Here is a 20007-nt window from a genome sequence, read left to right as displayed (position 1 = left end):
TTGTAAGCACACAGTTGACGGTACCTATTGACTTCATAAATACTATGCAGTGTTTGCACTATATTCATTCTGTCATGGTGGCGCACCACGCTAAAATGTATGCCCGCCACATGGCGGGGATCAAGTCAGAGTCATTTAGAGTTGGGTAATTTATAGCGACGCCACTTACATCATTTAGAGATGGGTAATTTTTAGCATAGGAGACAGTCAGTTACACACTGGAAAATGTTAAGAAGTGAGTGTAATTTAATAAAGCGGATTGAAGTGTAAATGTTATGAGGAGATGTATACACAGAATTACTCGAAACAAATACAATTTTAATCTAGAATGGCAGAAAACATTCCCGTGGCTCATTTTTGAGTAGAATAAAAACACATTTGCAGTACTTGCAAAACATTGTGTTCACCTATTTAACACAGTGTCATTTTATGTTGGTTTTGTGTTCAAATAAATAAAAGGAACAACACAAGATGTGTTAAAACAACACAAATAAATAAATTTTGTTTTACCAACAATGGTTGGTTGGTTTTAAGTGGCTTATGTGTGAAAAATCACCCATGGGTGTCTGCCACCACAGCTGAAAAAAATCTGGAGTAAACACGCGGCTATGGATGTCTATTATTACCATCAACTGTGCTTACCATCAAAATATCTTTTTTGGTGTTCAATGGAAAAGTACTCATAAAGGTTTAGAACAACATACGAGTGGGTAAGTGATAGTGTTGGGCGATATGCCCTTTTTTCAGATCGTCCTATCGTCAGCCTGTGAGATCGGCGATACACGATATTATCGGGGGGCGGGGCAGTATTACTCATTTTTTATTTGTTAATTTTTTACTCATCATAACAAGTCACTTGATGGGTGGACAAAAAAAAAACAAGAGCAATGGCCGCAACCTTCTTAAACCTGATGCCATTAATGCGAGCGCGTCATTAAAACCCTAACAATCATGATTACTTAATAACTGTAAAAACATGCATCTGCGCACGCACACACACGTGCGCGCACATACAAACAATTCAATGCATTGGTTTAGTGCTGTTGCAGAAGGCTACACGTGTCAAGCAGTGGTGCTCTCAGATGAGACTTTAAACGCATCGGTCCAGCGGAACGCGATCATATTTTAAACACAATCATATATTAAACACGAGGGACGTGTTGCTACAACTCATTGAAATGCATATCATAAACAGGATTAATACCTAATCATCTGACTTCGGACAAAGCGCAGCTCTCTGCACGTACGCGAGAGTGAGAGAGAGGCGCTAATATGCAGCAGGTCATATTTTAAACAAAAAGTGAAGTTTGCCTCAGCTCGCATGAAACGCATTAAACTGAACAAATACACAAGGATTACTACTTTAGTTTATGTTTAGACTTTGGACAGACGCGAGAGCGCGTGCACGTGAGACAGAGAGAAGCGCAGCTGCTCATGACGCGGCGCGCTGGATTTAGTGGTAGAAGGAGTCCAAGACGGGCACATTAAGTGCAGGTACGTGCAAAAAGGAATTCTCTCTTTACAAGCTCTGCGCGTAAAGTGAAGCCCACAAACCCTCATGTGAGGAAAAGCATGCATTGTGGATGTTAATGTAAAACTATGATGATAATAATAAAATTAATAACCATTCGCCAACTATCGTCATGACTATCGCCATGAAAGCCTCCCATTGGCGATATGTCTAAAGATCGTCGATACACGATACTATCGTCTATCGGCACAACCCTAGTAAGTGATGACAGAAATTGTATCAGATCCTTACCATTTTCCTTTTTATCCCCCCCACATTTCAAACTCAGTTGGTTGCTTAAAGGGACGTCAAATTAAAGCAAGCCTATTTTCATCAGGCTCCAGTGTATGAGGCGATACCCCCTCTGGGGAAATTAGGAATTAGGTTTTTTGTTTTACTGCCAGAATCTTAAAGCTACTTGACCCTTCTTGTCCAGTCCCCTAATTACAGTGTGTGTTTTCTCAAAATTGCTGTCCTTCTCTATCCTCTACTTCACTCTTTATTGTGTTCAGTTAACCTTTGAGGAACTGTTAGAGGATGAAGATGATCCTATGATGCTGGTGACTCATGTCCTTGAGATAAGGCTCTTCAGAGTTCAGGCACCATCATTCGTTCCATGATTTCTATATCAGGTCACTTATTGGTAACAAGTTATAATTCATCCAAATATTTACAGGTATAGATGTGTATTTTTTCTTTCTTCCGTTGAACATAAACTAGTAATAATTTTTAATGTTTTTCATCAAAGTAATTCAAATGACGCAATATACTGTATGTATAATAATATTTGTCTTAAGCGAAACATGAAACTTCTGAAATACATTTATGTCAGATTTACTAAACGGGGCAAATTAGCACAAGGGTGCAGGGTTATTTACTAAAAGGCGCAAATTAAATAACACCGGCGCAACGGCTGATTTCCATAATCAGGGAACTACACTGCGTCCATTTTGGTCGCATATGCGACCATTTGAAATGCCATTGCGACCCTAATTTTTAATGGGTCGCAAATGTATCACTGATTATTTTTCTACCTACCTCATGTTTTAGGCAATATGCTATTATTTACTATTAGCATTTATTAAAACAGAAATGTGTATTTAAAGAATACGTTTTATAACGTGCTCTGAGCCTTCATCACATCAAGTTGGCTTCATTTTGCGAGCAAGCACCTCGTGTCTCTCCCGGTGAGTGTTTGCTTGCTCTCTGTTTTTCAATGAATTGGGTCGGTGCGACGCGAAGCAAGTGTCACATTGTATCCACCCATCTGTCTGAACTTGAGCAGAGTTTGACCATTAGAGGTCTTCACAGAATACCCGAGACCCGTGCGGGTCGGTCCTAGTTTAAGTACTTCAGGTCCCAAGTCTGATTAATATTTTGTGTAAAACCCAAGTCGATCGGAGAACGGCCGCGAGCGCTACCGCGCTAAAGCTCGAGTGAAGTTTCAGCGTGTCTCCGGTTTCTATGGCGATAACTGGTTCTTGTTACGACCACGCCGTGCATTTTCTTTCTCCCATTTTTATAATCTTATTATTAATAAACCATATCTTTTCTAAAAAGTTTGCACAGATATTGTAGCAAAAAAGCAATGTTAATGTCAAACATTGCACTGAACGAGCAAAGCTCAAGCTGACTCAAGATATAAAAAACACAAAGCTGTATGTAAAGTCACCTGTCACCGGGACCGCAAGTAGACTTTTTAATCTGAAATAATGAGTGGATTAAGCTTTTTTAATCTGTAAGAGAGAAATAGAAAGAGAGAGCAGAAGCAGTAAAAGTGCATATCCAATAGAAAATATAACCATCTTAACATCAGTCACATTTATAATCTATAAACCTGCACTGTCTATTAATATACTATACATAGTATTGTATTATATTGAGTTTGATAAAAGGGGTCATCTAATTGCTTTATATATCAGTGCAAAAACAGTAAGTGTTTTTGTGGTGCTTTGACAAACAGTCTCAGCTTTGTTCAAAGAAAGTTTGGGGTGGTTAGATTAACAAACTATAATGTGAAAATAATATAAATGTTCAATAAATCAAAGTATTGTGTTGTGTCACACATTATTAGTTCTTTGTCACATGTATAGTAGACCATTTTTTGTCGGTGGGTAATGATTGCCCTTTTTACCAGCTACCACAACAAGTAAATTTCAGATCTGTGGGAAACACTGCAACGTAAAAAAAGGCTGCATGTGGTTTAAAAGATGGCAAGTAAAATTAAAAGCACATCTGTATGCAATACAGTTTCATTATTGTTCATTATTATCCATAATATACTATAACCAATTTGTGCGACCAAATCATGTTTTGCGCCAGTAACTGAAAAAGTTAGTAGTGCAAGTGCCACCAGTGGAAAAGGTTAGTGTAGTTCCCTGATAATGACCAACACAATCTACTAAGAGCAGTGCAAATTAGTTCAGGGTCACAAATAAGCAGAGCTGGGTGGTTGTTCTACTAACACCTGATGCCCTTGAGTTCAGCACCATGGACATCGCGGCTAACAAAGCCATAGTACACTGAAAAGAACTGGAGGACAAAAGTATTGTTTTGCTTTAGAACACATAAATCCAATCTGTGATATGAGTTACTACTAATAATTGTCATTCTATATAAAGTCAACTATATTTCTCAGTATAGCAATATTTAAATCAACAACAGATTCAAGGATTTGATTGTTCAAAATTAGCAAAAAACGGAAAATCTACAATCTTTAATGTGTGCGTGGGAATGATGGAGCTACTAACGGTATCATTGACAATTGCTAAAAGTTTGTTTTATAGTTGAGCAGTCATGCATTAGTGACCTGCCATAAGAGATTTTTTTTTCTCCAAAAACAGTGTTTTATCTTTAGTTTCGATATTGTAAATCTGCAGCATGTAGTGTTTGATCCTATTGTAAATATATTCAGTTGTTTTGTATTTTTACATTGCAGGGCTCTAGAGTGCAACCAAATGGTTGCATTGCGACCATATTTTTTGTAGTTGCAACTCATTTTTTTTAAGGGGTCGCACTGGTGCTACTATTTTTTTATTCGCAAAAATGTTCTGTTGCGCAAGCAATTACGTCTATGACTCATCCAGTCACTCTCCCTTGACGCCTCCCCTCCTCTGCACTTATTCCCTTCTTTTATCTGGACAGTCATGTACCCCCAGCAGCAAAGTGCATTCAACTTTAAACAAAAATATAAAGCTCCACAATGACATAGGGCTGGGCGGTATATCGGATTTAGGTGATATATCGATATGGGTTCCCGACGCGATGCGGAATTAGCCAATACCGTTCATATCGATATGGTTTCATGCAACGCAAGCACGCATACACGCGCTCTGCGCGAGCCCGCCCGTCACAGCAAGTACGCGACATGGAGAAGCACGCAGAAACTCTCTGACGCTTGGATGCGGCTGCATGCACTCGGAGGATTGTAATAATTGAGTTCAAGACTAAAATAAAATGTCTCCTCAACCTGCTTTTACAGAGAGATCATTGGAATTAAGTTACCCCTGCATATGTGTGCTTTCATCCCAACAACATGTCTGACACTCCATCACAACACCTTGTTATCTAATACGCTATTGCAGTTATTCCTCATCACTACTATAGCCATATCAGGTGAGTGATACTGCGTTTATACTTTAGTTCGACGGGACAAGTGCGTAGATAAAACAGAAACTCCGAAGGAGTTTTATTTTGTGGTGAACTTTTTCCTCAGATTCAAAGCCCAGTATAACAGCCACATACAAGTCTCCGTTATTTAATTTTAAAACGTCACTTTAGAATTAGTAACGAATGATTGTGCTGTTCAGTGAAGCTATTAGTGTGAATTAATGAGATTAGTATTAAGAAATAATAAGGGTGGATGTGTGTGAATGAAACAGAGACAGTTTAAATGTGCTGAATGTGTGCGCGTTATAGTTTCAGTTTGCACGTAGCCAATCAGATTTCAGAACCACATCTGTTCTATAAACTTAATTATTTTGGATCATATGTTTTTTAAGTTTTGTCCATTTTTGTGACTGGAATACACTGTAAGGACAAAAGGACTGTGACACCCCCTTCTAATGAAGAGGTTTGACTACTTTAGTAAATTCTGTGAACACAAATCTTAATGCTACAGACAGTTCAGTATATTCATGAGAATTGTGTGTTTCTAATTTTATTGATAATAATTTCAATAGTAGGGATGCTCCGATCAGGATTTTTGCGGCCGATACCGATCACCGATTTGTAATCTTCGTGATCGGCCGATACCGATTCCGATACCGATTTTTTTAAAGCTGATATGCAAGCTCTTTGATGACTGTAACTGTTACAATCTTTCTAAATAAAATAATTCCACGGATGTTGCCTTTGTTATATTACTTGCAGTAATTAGGTATATTACTGTTTTAATAGAGACTCAAATAAATAAGCACAACAAATATTTATTCTGCAAAGAGAAATTTAATATGGCTTTAAAATGGCTTATGTCTCCTAAAAGTACTGAAAATAAAACACTTCACAGACTTTACTGTATTAATTAAATATACACGCATTCGTATGAAGTATAAAAATTCTTTAGTCAAGAGCAGAGAGTGATTTTATTGAGAAATGAATTAGGTTACTGTAGCTTTAAGACTTGACAGAGATCGCTCTCTTCACGTGCACTGATGACAGGCTGCTGTGTGTGTGGGCGGCGGCTAAACGCAAACAAGCAGCTGTGAGGAAAATAAAAGTTTAAACGCACAAAACTTTAAGACGCATGCAAATAAGGAACTTTTGGCATGAGGATGCAATTGTCCGTGATAGATATGTGTTGTATACGCTGTTTGATGGGGATGTGAAGACGCCTCGCGCTGTTTACCGGAGCGCTGTTTACCGGAGCGCTGTTTACCGGAGCGCGTAGAAAATACGCATATCTCTGTAAAGGCAAAGAGAGACATACAAATCTGCACGCTGCACATGAGCAACAGGTTGTAAAAATGCTCGCGCTACGTAAAAAATGTCTTTAATTGCAGCCGCATTCAGGATCCTTTTGATGACAAAAGTAAACAGAAAGATCGGTTTATGAGATCGGCAGATTTAGCGAGCACCGATCGAGTCATTTAATGCCATTATCGGCCGATACCGATCGGCGGCCGATCGATCGGAGCGTCCCTATTCAATAGTATGGCAGGACACTTTTGTGGTAAGATAAAGACTCTAACAAAGATTATTTTTTATATGGTACTGCATGGTATAGCATTAATTTTTGTTTTGATTTGAAGTGGAATAGATAGTTTATTAGGGAGTGTTTACAACTTTATGGTACAACAACTTCAGCCACAAAGATTATAAAGGCTTTGACTTTCAAGTAACATTTTTGTAAGAAATACCAGATATATATCGGATACCGGCATTCCTAAAAAAATACTGGGATATGAATTTTTGCTCATACCGCCCAGCCCTACAATGACAGTATGAAGCATATAAGTTTTAAATGACACGTGAAACAGCCCCTGTTGACACAAATAAGATGCTGATAAGTGAGGAAGCCAGATTCACACAAGCTCAAGTCCGACATACTTTAAAAATATGTACTAACTAGGAGTATGATAAAGATGCTACTAGATTTGGTAATAAATTCTTGCCCTAACTTGTGACTCTGAGGCTACCAAATTAGGTCCCGGTGCCATCTCTTTCAAATGATAGTCCAGAGCCCTGCATTGTGCATGCACAGCATTTGTTTCCATACAAACATAGTACAGAAGAAGATTGAAATGTCCAGATAGTGTGTCTGTTAGTTTACTTTTGACCGTTAGTGAAAATGCCCACTCACCTTTGCGCAGACAGAATTTTATTTTTGGTCTAAAACGCAGCACTCCATAGACTGTTTTAGCAGTAACAACATTGACACGCGGCTTTCGTGGTCATCACGTAACTTCCGGTAAACTCAGCTTAGAATAAATAACAACAAAGTCCTTTTTTAAAGTAGTTTATTTATATAACAAGCAAAATACACAACACGTAGATTACATAGCAACCCAAAACATTTGTTATTTTCGAGGTATCTGTTTAAGAGTTCAGTTTCAGCAACTAGCCAGACCATTAAACAAACAGAAAATGAAAGTGTAGTTCGGACCAGACGCTTTCGCGTCACTGCACGTGCGCCCGCTGAAACGCTATATGCTTTTTCAGATTTTTGATTATTTGGAGTACTTTTACTGCAGTATTATTTGATTAAAATATTCGTACACAACTGATCTTGACTGTAGTTTTTATATCTGAAATTATAGTAAGCTTGTATAGTAAGCATCATATGTAGGGCTGTGACTATACATCGCGTTCCCCATTTTAAAAAAAAAACCCTGTCTGAAATCTATTCTGAATCGCAAGGCTCCGATTCTGTGTTTCATGCACAGCTTGTGCATGTACTACAGCTCAGTGATCAGTAGGGCTGACTCAGAATATTAGATTTAAATATAAGTTCGGTGGCTTGGTATTCAATTTTTAATTTTGAGATTCGAATATTCTTTTATTTCAACATTACTAGCGTTAATGCAGAGACTGCCAAGCAGGAAGTGCACTTTATTGCACCAAAATGCAAATCTGCACTTACGTTGCTCCGCAGCAACGCAATGCATGAAGTTGATAGGATGAAAGGTACTCAAAATAATAATAATGCAAACAGACAGACACACAAAGATTATTGTCTTTATTAGAAAGAATATGTTCAGCCCCTTCAAACTGAAGCTTCAAATATTTGGTGTTGAATACCATCAAAGCTTCGAAGTTCATAAACTGGTATTTGGACCAGCCCTAGTGATCAGTAGGAAGTCCTTATCAATCTAAAATCACTGAGTTTGACGTGCATTTAAAAAGGCAACACTCGTCAAACACAATCATTCAAAATATTCTTTATCCTGAAAATACCTAAAACAATTTGAAGAACAGCGATAAATATGCCTCTAGACATTTCCTGGATTAGTGTTTGTAATAATGCCTGGCTTTTTGGCGTGGCGGCATTTTATCGCATTTGCACGATTAATCGTCACAGCCCTAATTATATGTGGATAGCAGCAGTAAAAGAAGTGCTTTAATGGTGACATGCAGAGAGCTGTTATGTAAGATCTCTCCTCGCTCTCTCGCGCTCTCTCGCGCTCTCTCGCGCTCTCTCGCGCTCTCTCGCGCTCTCTCGCGCTCTCTCGCGCTCTCTCGCGCTCTCTCGCGCTCTCTCGCGCTCTCTCGCGCTCTCTCGCGCTCTCTCGCGCTCTCTCGCGCTCTCTCGCGCTCTCTCGCGCTCTCTCGCGCTCTCTCGCGCTCTCTCGCTCTCTCTCTCTCTCTCTCTCTCTCTCTCTCTCTCTCTCTCTCTCAATATTTTCTGATAAGCTGATCTTTTCACATGCAAAAGCTCATATGCTACACTCAAAAAAATGATTCATTGGATTAACTCAATAAAATTGTGGGCAGGATTTCCATCCAACTGCTTCACACAACAAAAATATATTGAGTTAGTCCAACTCAATTTAAAGTAAATGGCAATACTCAATTAGTTGCCTCAACTCAATTTAGTGTAGTCTGAATAACTCAATTTAGCATAGTTTGAGTAACACAATGTAGTGTAGTCTGAATAACTCAATTAGCCTTTCGCCGAGCCCCGCCCCCCTTAGTTACTGTTGCTACTTCCGACAAACAAATGACCAGCACGACAGATTGCCATGGCGGAAAGCGATATACCCGTGCGTGTCAGTGATATTTTTTGGCGCAATACCGCCGCGATTTCCTCCAGATCAAGGCAAAAGAGGTTACAGTATGCAGTGGAGGGATATATTCAAAAAATAAAAATATGCAATGAAGGAGACACGACTACTATCGAGGCTAATGCTTACCAGTCTCACGCAAGAAATGAGAAACCACATGACCTGTAACTCAAATGCAATCAGCACAGCCTTGTGGACCAGTCATGCTCTTGCACTGCCGAGTAAGTTATCTTTCATATGGTATAGTCTATTAATGTCTATTGCGAGTAGCTATTTTGTTAAAATACAAGGGCATGTTGGCTAGCTAAACCTACGTGTGTTTTAAAGCCATTCAAAGCTAACTAACATTTCTCTGTCTGTTGTTTTGAGGATAGCCGTTTTGAGAATCATAATGTTTTATTTATGGTGATAGATTTCACAAATAGGAAATTGTTTTGTCTTAAAAGTTGCAGGACAGATAATATAATAAATAAAACTTATAATATAATAAAATTGCACAGCATTTACGGGATTGGGAAACTCAGTGGTAGGTTTTCCGTTCATAAAATGCTACATGAAAGATAAAACAAATTATTTAAAGTTGATTGTTAAGGGGGCTATGTTCGACTTTGTCGTAAACTGACGAAAAATAAAGTTGGGGAGCTGAAAGTCCCAACACAACAGCAGCTAATGTAGCTAGCGTTAGCTAACATGTTAACTAATGTTGGCAAAATAACTCATTAAATTTAGCATAGAGAGTAGGTTAACATTCTGGCAATTATATTCATGTTAATCATAACTTTGGTCCAATTTGTGTTCTTGCCCCTAGTTAGTAGATCTAGACCACACTGTAACTAGTTAGCTGTAAGCCTTACCTTTGTGCAGACGTATTTATGCTTCGTAAATGTTCGACACATTTAACTGGATGGGCCAGTCCACACTGTTTTATCCATTGTATGCACCGCTCACAAACGCTGCGGGCGTTAATGTTTGTCAGACGTGCTCGCATAGTAACGGTTGCTGTGATGTGTGATTGGACAATGGCCGTTTTGGGGGAGGGGCCGGCGAAAGGTCAATTCTGTTATTTTATATAAAACGTTATTATATCATACTAATTAGCATAAGCACATGTTAGCATGCTAATAATAATAACATATGATACTTTGGATGAGCATGTGAGAAGAGACTGATCTCCAAACAGGCATTAACACAGTTAGTGCTCATTGAGAGATATACGTCACATCCACAACCTAACCACAAGCGCCACTCTTCTGCACGATGGTAACCAAACAATTTCAAAAAATATAACACAAATGCTTCAAAATCAATAAGATAAACGGACATTAAATACTATTAAGTCTTTCTCTTTACCTAAAAATGCATAAAATAACACTAAATTAACAAAATTACTCTCCAAAAGCAGTTGCATGCAAAGCATGCTGGGAAGTTCTTTTTCCAGAACCCAAATTCAAACTAATTGTGTTAACGCAATTAAAAAGAAATCAATAAATTATAGTACATATTCTTTTTGTGTTAGACTAATTAAATATATATACTTTTTGCTCTTAATGAGGTATTTTTAATTAATTGAACACAATTTTAATGTGTTATTTCTAAGAAGGGCTTGAAATTTTTTTTTGAGTGTACAAGGTTACGGTGCACAGATGTCGGTTCTGATTTGCATAATAAAATGTGGTCTTACGAGCTGTTGCTTGTTTTTGTTTTTCGGTTGGATTAGTGTATTTAAAAAAAAGATCAATTATACAATGTTCAAGAATGGATAAAACCATTAAAACAGCTGTCTAATATATGGAAAAGTTAATAAAATTGTCTGTAAATGGTCCAGTTCATTTCTTCTCATGTCAAAGTGGATTTATCACTGACATATTAATTTAAACACAATGATGAAATATATCGAAACAGCCTAAAACATTTACTTTGATTCATTTTTTTATGTAATGCTGTTAGACATTTTTTAACCATCTAAGACCCGAGCTTTAGTTTGTCTTTTTTTTTTAGATTTCTTCAAAAAAAAAAATTCTTTGAACATGAAGCAGTGTATGCCTACTTGTCAACATTGTGTACAACAGGTTCCAGTTACACAGAATTAAGTATTAAGGTTAGAGATGGATATGTCCGTTTCCCGATATTTTCCCCGATATTCAGGCATTTTCTTATCGAATATCGTTTTATTATCGGATTAACCGTTTTGGATGCCATTTCATCAAAGCAATGGAGGAGAGGAGCTAACAACAACACAGCACAAATGACAGCGGAGTGACGCGACTTCATTAGAAGGACTTTAAGTATACTTACTTTGCTTTAATAAATCAACTTATTTAACATAACAGACATTAATGTACAGATAATATGTGTTATAAATGCCTGATATGCAGTGTATGCAGCTTGGCTAAGAAATGGAGACAAACTCGGAGTCACGTAAACTGATCCATCAAACCCTGTCCCAATAACGACATAGCTTTAAATTAATAATACAGCCATGGATGAATGCTTGGTGGAATTAAAAACGCTGAATTAAAATAGTTTTTTTTGTTATTTATGCTTATTAGTAGCCTCATAAAATCACGTTCATCATATTGCTGTTCACTTAAGTTATCAGGTTGAAGCCACCACATGTAGTTAACTTTTAACAGATTTACACTAATTTATATTAACATTTACTTGATAAACATTATTTAGCAAAACATCTAAATTAATGTCTGTGGATAATTATTTATTAACTCCGCGAGCTGTCGCAGTTTAATACAGTTAATGCGCGAGTAAAAGCATAGGTTAACAGTGCTTTGTCAACAACCATTTCATAAGATATAACAAAATATGAATAATTCTGACATTAAATACCAGGTAAGAAATTCAATGACACACAAACCGTTTGGTTTGCTTCTTTCCTGACAATGTATTATTTCAGTGATGTTATTCATTAAATTAATATTATTCTTCACTCTTTCAGACCCCTCTACGTTGTATGCAAAGAGGGAGCAACTGATATTTATTATAAGGGTTTGTTCAGTTCAGTAGTGTTGTAGTAATTGTGTCAAAAACAGTAATATAACAGTAAATAAAAATTTGTTCAGTTTATCGGGCATATAAGCATCTAAATATTTGGCATTTGTTTAAAAAAATCTGTATTCGTCGATCTCACAAATTATGGTGCAAACAACAAAAAAATTTATGTCCACATATGTGGACATCCAGATCTTAGGAGGTTAAAGTTGCATGTCATTGATTTCATTTTAGATTTGTATTAATGTATTTGCCCATTTAGGTAAAGTCCTGTGTTTAGATTTGCTGTGATGTGGACATGAGCTCTGAGTGTTGGACTGTGATTGTTAGAGTTTGTCACAAGATGTTTTTCTTTACACTGAGTTTCCCAGTTTCCAAAGTGTGTTAAAACTACGCCAAGAATTTAATAGTGCTGCACACCATACTGTTTTTCTGTCTGTCTCTCTCTCTATCTATCTCTCTGTCTCTATCTCTCTCTCTCAATTCAGCCGAATGCGCTATATGTGCTCTGTGTGTCATATATTTAATATCATATTAAGGAGTTCATCAAACTAAACATCAAAAAAGTGATTTTTTTCCACAGGTATAAGTTTTAAAATGTATTTTAAACAGGGTGGTTACTTTGTCAAAAGTTGAGCTATAAAACAGGTAAGCCATTTATTTAAGTCTCGGTGATGACACGAAAAATAGTGTATGTGCACCAAATCTATATTTGACACAAATGTTTCTTGTGATTTGAATATGTTCAGTGTTTACTAGGGGTTCAACGGTTCAAATTTCTCACGGTTGGGTGTGTGTCATAGTTTTAGGGTCACAGTTTCGGTATAGTTTGGTGTGTATTTAGAACCATGCATTAGCAGTTTTCTGAATTGTTTTATTCACCAAACTATATTAGTTTTTTGGCACTGTAAACTATCTTCGGCACGTGGCGTTGGCTGCGAAATAAAAAAATAAGTTCGAGTTCATGCGTTCACCTACAAATAGTATGAGAGGAACACATCTTTTAATCTCAATCAAACTAACAAACTAGCCAATCAGAGATATAATATGGCGGGTCTCTAAAATGTCATTGAGGTCAAGCTGCAGATGCCAATGTAGCAAGTAAACGTAACGTTAGTCAGCAGGATAGTAAGTTTATGAAGCCAAGGGAAGATGACCTAAATCATTGCCACTGGGCATAGATAGAAGGAAAACAATAAGTTTAACAACGCTTAAATTTTTTTTGCTTTTTGATGCTGTTTACTTTTAAAAAAATCATTTGGATTTAACACTATTAATTCAGTTTTTGTTCTAAGCATAGTTGTGTCATTTTAAGCTAAATTGAAATTGCAACTTTTTGCATAGTCATTAGTAGTATAAAGTTTTGTCCACACAGACAGACAGACAGTTAGTTATTTATAAACTGATCTAAACTGAATAGATTTTTTTTAAGATATGAATCTGAGGTGAAAAGGTGAAAGGATGCCTAGTTAACATATTAAATGTCTCAAACAAAACTCTTGAAAATTTAATTAAGTATAGATCAGAAAGTCTGTAAAGGAGTTCTCTGTAGATGTTTTGTTATTATCAGTCCTGGTTTAACTCTGATAAACTGAAGTGTAGCAGAAGGAAGTATTTATGTAACGGTTGCTGGAATCAGCCATGACTCTCGTTTCAATTTACAGAATCATTGTAATAAAGTGTTTTAACACCCAGAATAAATTCACTCTGCTACAGGAATAATGGTGTGAAATGATGTTTGTTCCCATCACTGACTTTTGCATAAAAACAATGATATAAATCCTTTTATGAACACAGTTTACTGTTTTTGTGTTAATTTTTGATGTAAGAGATGATAGAAATGTGTTGACAGGATAAAGAGTGCTGATAAAATGCAATTAAGGTATCAGTGCTGTTATCAGGTCACATGATTCACTGACTCGTGATCACAGTTCTTTTAACAAAAGAAGGTCCTGAAACAATTTCAATATCCCTGCATTAGGACTAACAATATCTAGATTTCATTAAATGTGTGGAAATCATGTTTAACATAATTTGTAATAAACACAAATTTTACTGCCATGAATGCTCTTAGATATCTGCTGTGTTTTGCAAAACTGCCCTGTTAGTGTTTTAATTTCGTGGTGGTGTAATGATGCTGGTGGTGATGGCCCAGTGGATAAAACACACACCTTTGATGTGAGAGACCTGGGTCGAATCCACTGTGACACACCATTGTGTCCCTGATCTAGACACTTAACCCCTAGTTGCTCCAGAGCCGTGCGACCTCTGACATATATAGCAATTGTAAGTCACTTTGGATAAAAGTGTCAGCTAAATTAATATATGTAACTGTAATGATGATGCTTTTGCTGGTGGTAATGATGGTGGTGGTAGTAATGGTGGTGATGGTGGTGGTGATAATGCTGCAGTTGTTCTTGGTGTAGGTAATGCTGTTGGTGATGGTGGTAATGCCGTTGCTGTTGTTGTTGGTGCTGTTGTTGTTAGTGGTGGTAATGCTTGTGGTGGTGGTAATGCTGCTGGTGGTGGTAATGCTGTTGGTTGTTCTGGTAATGCTGTTGTTGTTGGTGGTAATGCTGGTGGTGGTGGTGGTGGTAATGCTTGTGGTGGTGGTGGTAATGCTGTTTGTTGTTCTGGTAATGCTGCTGCTGGTGGTGGTAATGCTGCTGGTGGTGGTAATGCTGTTTGTTGTTCTGGTAATGCTGCTGCTGGTGGTGGTGGTGGTAATGCTGTTGGTGGTGGTGGTGGTAATGCTGTTGTTGTTGGTGGTGGTAATGTTGTTGGTTTATCTGGTAATGCTGTTGTTGTTGGTGGTAATGCTGTTGGTGGTGGTGGTGGTGGTGGTGGTGGTGGTAATGCTTGTGGTGGTGGTGGTAATGCTGTTTGTTGTTGGTGGTGGTAATGCTGTTGGTTGTTCTGGTAATGCTGGTGGTGGTGGTGGTGCTGGTGGTGGTAATGCTCATGGTGGTAATGCTGTTTGTTGTTGGTGGTGGTAATGCTGTTGTTGGTCGTGGTGGTAATGCTGTTGGTTGTTCTGGTAATGCTGTTGTTGGTGGTGGTGGTGGTAATGCTGTTGGTGGTGGTGGTGGTAATGTTGTTGTTGGTGTATAGAACAGCTGCAGTGATGTTCCATACGAGATGAAATCTTGTAAAACAATTAGTAAATTCAAGAGACTATTTAAAATGAAAATACTGAAGGGCGACAAAAAGGACTTGAGGTGATGGTATTGTATACTGAAGGAAAAGAAAAGTGTATGTATGTATGCATCTGTGCCTGCGGCCTGTGTATGTATGGGTGTATGTGAGCTTTAGGTAGATATGAGGTGTATGTAAAGAAGAATTGTGTTGAATTGTTTTGTATTTATTTAATTGATAAAAATAGAGAAAGTGGGTGGGTTCAGAAAAGTTTATAAACTTATTCCTACTCCTTTTGAACATGGGAATTTCTTATGAATTTATCATTTATACAGGGTGTCCGCGGGGTTTTAAAAAGTATTAAAAAGTGATAAATCAAAATTGTCAAATTTAAGGCCATTAAAAGTGTTAAATTCGGCTTAGAGGTATTATTTTTTCCAAATTAGGTATTATTTTTTCACAGACTATCGGGTGTCCTATTCTGATTGAAATTCTATCTGCGTTCGCGTTAGTTCGTTTAAATATGGGCTTTAGCATATCTGGGCACATAATCAAATATCTTTCGTCTCTGGGATGTTATCAAAGCCTGGAGTGGAGCCAAATCACGTTCCTCTCTCCACTGTAAGCGTTCTGAAATCACTAGGCACTGGATCCACTCCGGGTTTTCTGACTGTATCATGTTAAGCTGAGGTAAAAGTTTATTTTAGCTAGCATGGTCAAACTTATAAAGCAGGAAGGCTCCGATGTTTTGAAGATCGATAAAGGTGTAAAAGACCAATGGAGATTGACTTGGCTTACACTGTAAAAAATAAATTGTTGGCTCAATGAATTATTTTTTAGTAACTAGTTCCACAGAAATTTTACGTTCACTCAATTTCTGTCTCCAAAGTGTTTCCTAGATTGATGTTTTTTAGTTGGCCCAAATTTGACTCAAATATAAAAAAGTATGTTGGCTCAATTAGCTTTATAGTTCATTCAACTAAAATGTTTAAATCAGTTGAATCTTTAAAAACTTACAGCAAAGACTCTGTCAATTAAAATTTAAGTATTCACTCAATGTTTTATGTGTTACTTCAATTAATATTTATTATTTGGGATTTTTTTAATAACATTTTTAAATTATTTATCAAATAATTTATGCTGGTGTTGTAAACAAAATAATTAACTTCAGTCACATAAAAACAAAAGCTTTTTATTCACTTATCATACAGACTGAACATACAGAATTAAGTCTTTAAATAGAGGGCATAAAACAGTCCAAAAAGCCTCCAAAGTCAGTCAGAACATCTCCAGGGCCATTTAGGAGACTTTCCTCAGCCAGTCCAAGCGGAGACTGTCTCGCTATGTATCCCTCTGAGGAATATAAACACAAAAACATACATAAATACATGTTTAATATAATAAAGCTTGACGGTGAAAGACTTTATTCCCTAAATAACGTTAATGTTAGGCCAAATTTCCCTCAGACATCACACATAATTAAACACTATTGGGCGGTTTTCTCGGACAGGGCTTTTCACTGACTAAAATAACTTACTGACATCTCTTAACATATGAGTGCTATTGTTTTGTCTCAAAATGCACGCCAGTATTGTATTATAAGGTTTGTTTGTAAAAATGTCCCAATTATAATAAAGACCGAGTTCTAAACTCCGGTAAACCAACCCTATATCCAGGCTTTTTATCTTAACTAAAATAGCTCCACTTTACTTCGGTCACATAACATAACACACTTCTAATATATCTTTACAAAAATATAATTACAAAAACGTCGAGTATTTGCGTCTTTGCCATTTAATATATTCTAAAATTAACATTTAATTACAAACACTTACCTGACGTGAACTTGAGGAAACGGCTGACTTGTGTGTCCTTCCTTGTGTGAAACAGTAAGTGATTCCAGCTGTTGCGTGCGGATTGATCTCAGATGAAATGACCTGTGATCCAGATCCTTCCGAGTTAAAACATTTTAAATTCAAAATACACAGACGCACGCCCATACATACATACATACATGCACACGCGCGAGGACGCGCGCACGCGCACACACGCACGCACGCACACGGGTACACACACGGGTATATTTAGAAGTTTTAAGATTGTTATGATATTGGGACTATTTCTCCACTCGCACCTTCAGCTCTGAAGTTCAAATTCGCAGGCAGTACGCAGTCCGATTATAACGAATCTGAAAGATATGAAATATCATTCAACAGCGATATCATTTAAGTGCAATCCTAAAATATGATTTAAAACATACCGGTAAACCTTTTATTATTAAGTATAAGAAATTAAAATGAATTAAATCGCATGTTTAAACGCCACAGAGATATCAGAGCCAGCAGTCGATTTCTGATGGGCTTGCCGAGGCGAGGCTGCGCTGGGCGGGGTGTGAGCGCTTAAGTGTCTGTGATTTTCTGGAGCTCTTCTGGAGCTCATCTCCGTCCGAAAGTGTCCGAGCACATTTTTAAATAGACGCTATCTATATTAACCGACCGCATATTTAAACTTAAAGCACATACATTCACGCCTGAACAACTCTTAAAATTACATTTTATTACCAAATAACAGTAATATTATGAGCATTTTGTTGTCAGGAAACATAGCTGTCATAAGTCCACATATTGACCAGATTTGTCTTAATTAGTTCAGTCAACATAGCCATTCTGAATGTTGACTGAATTTGAAAATAACCATTCACTTAATGTTTTAAACACAAATTTATCTAGACTTAAAATAATATGTCTACTCAACTAAGCCCAAACAAGAAAATTGGTTTAACTTATATATTTTTGCCCTTCCAACATTTCATTAATTGGATTTTTTACAGTGTAGCGAAATGATGAAGATTGGCAAGCCTTTCAGTTCGGGGGCTAAGAAACCCAAACAGCCAGGTAACTTGCGTGTCTCCGCAGTACGACTACATTAGGGGTCCTGTATTTTGGGGCTAAAATGATGATTTCTCACGTACGTGATCATCCGCGTCACGTTTTCTAATGCTATGCTGATCTAGCCGCTGATACAATGGGTATATTAAACTCGTGGGTAAACTTCATGTGGCGCCAAAAGAACCAAGAGGCAGGTGACATCCAAATCCTGTCAGAGAGATTGACGAGGAATCATATGAGGAGACTGCTTCCGAAATGCTCTCGCGGGACTTTGATGTCATCGACCTGTCGGTTCTTGCAGTTGCATTTGCGTGTGGTCACAAAAACGTAACATTTGTCCATATATTTAAGCACTGCAGTTTAAAAACAGGTGATTTTAAGCCATTAAAACACAAACAACAGTGCGTCCGCTGTTTCTGTGTCAGAGGAGCACGCAAGCCGTGCATTCGTTTCTCATTGAGCTTGTGTTGTAAGTATTTTTGCCGCTTTATTGGCCTTAAATAACACATATGCCTCAAAAATCCCGTCTTTGCAAATATCCTCATATAAACACGACCATTTAGGTCTCAGGAGAAAGTAAACAGCAGAAACATTGCGCACAAACTAGCACATCAGCGCTGCCTCTATTGTAACATAATATTTTGTTGATAAAGGTAAAGTCATTCAATTTCGTTCACTATGGTTACAGGCATCCTGTGCGATTTGTACACTACTTTAACTCGAGTTGCTCGTTCAGGGTTTATATTCATACATAACGTTTGTATAGCTGTGACTGTAAGCTGTTGTGTGAACAGAACAGACCCTGGATTATTCGTTTATGTGTAACGTTACTGAATAATATGATATGAAAAGTTGTATTTGTTCACATTAGTAAATGAATTATGTAACATGAACAAACAATGAAAAATATATAGTATATAATCATTAATGAATTCTAGTTTATTTAATTACAGTAATTGTTGGTTGTTGGTGCATTCACTAATGTTAACAGTTTCAACTTTGATTAAAAAAATATTTGTAAATGCTAAAATAAATACATTTACAATTAATAAATAGTTTATAAAAGATTCATTAAAGGTGGTGATATTCATGTTTTCTTTTTATACAGTATAGTGAGTTATTTAGCTGTTTCGCCTTCGCATCTGAAATGCCCTGCAAACTACAGCTACCTATATATGCCACAGGAGACTTCAATATGGAATTAATGGCAAAAAAAATCTCCCCTTAAAATGTTATTGGTCTCGCCTACATAAAGTGTTAAAGGAATATGACTTGGCCTGAAAAACATTTCAGTCAGAAGAATTTTTTTTCACTTTAATCCATGTCTATTCTTTTTGTATGTTATATATGTCAAAACATGTGTAAATAATAGAAAGGTCACTGATTAACACTTGCAATTCAGTGTCGTGATGGTTTTAAAAAATATTCTAAAGGTATTAAAAAAGGTATTAAAAAGTTGTAAATTTAACTTAAGGATTGCTGTATATACCCTGTTATAATAATTTTGCTTGTATGTGCTGAAAAGTAGATGTTCTTGGTTATCTGTTATTTTTTATAACAGATGAATAATATTATATGTTGTGTTATATATTGTTGGTAATGCTTTAAATTGTGTGTTCTTTGTTTTGCAGTATTTGGAGGGGACCAAATGTGAACTGTGTGGATAGCACTGGATACACACCTCTACACCATGCTGCTTTAAATGGACACAGGTCAGTTTAGTAACACATTGATTTTAAGGACTTTGTAA

The 20007-nt window shown here is 37.0% G+C and overlaps 1 protein-coding gene and 1 long non-coding RNA gene across 7 annotated transcripts in view; one reads left to right on the top strand and one right to left on the bottom strand.

Moving 5' to 3' along the window:
- Positions 1–20007, top strand: part of LOC129430297 (ankyrin repeat and SAM domain-containing protein 1A) — a 140620-nt gene that overhangs the window by 25474 nt on the left and 95139 nt on the right. For all 6 annotated transcript variants that reach the window (XM_073874883.1, XM_073874886.1, XM_073874881.1 and 3 more), the window contains one exon: positions 19889–19969. In XM_073874883.1, coding sequence (XP_073730984.1) covers positions 19889–19969 — 81 coding nt within the window. The remainder of the gene's footprint in view (positions 1–19888; positions 19970–20007) is intronic.
- LOC141369267 (uncharacterized) lies at positions 16541–18197 on the bottom strand. The gene is made up of 2 exons (XR_012372843.1): positions 17205–18197; positions 16541–16722 (listed from the first exon to the last, which is right to left on the bottom strand). It is a non-coding gene; the product is annotated as an uncharacterized lncRNA (long non-coding RNA).

The sequence above is a fragment of the Misgurnus anguillicaudatus genome, chromosome 13 (assembly GCF_027580225.2).
Source record: "Misgurnus anguillicaudatus chromosome 13, ASM2758022v2, whole genome shotgun sequence".
In the NCBI taxonomy this organism is placed as follows: Eukaryota; Metazoa; Chordata; class Actinopteri; order Cypriniformes; family Cobitidae; genus Misgurnus; species Misgurnus anguillicaudatus.
This window is presented reverse-complemented; position numbering and strand designations above follow the sequence as displayed.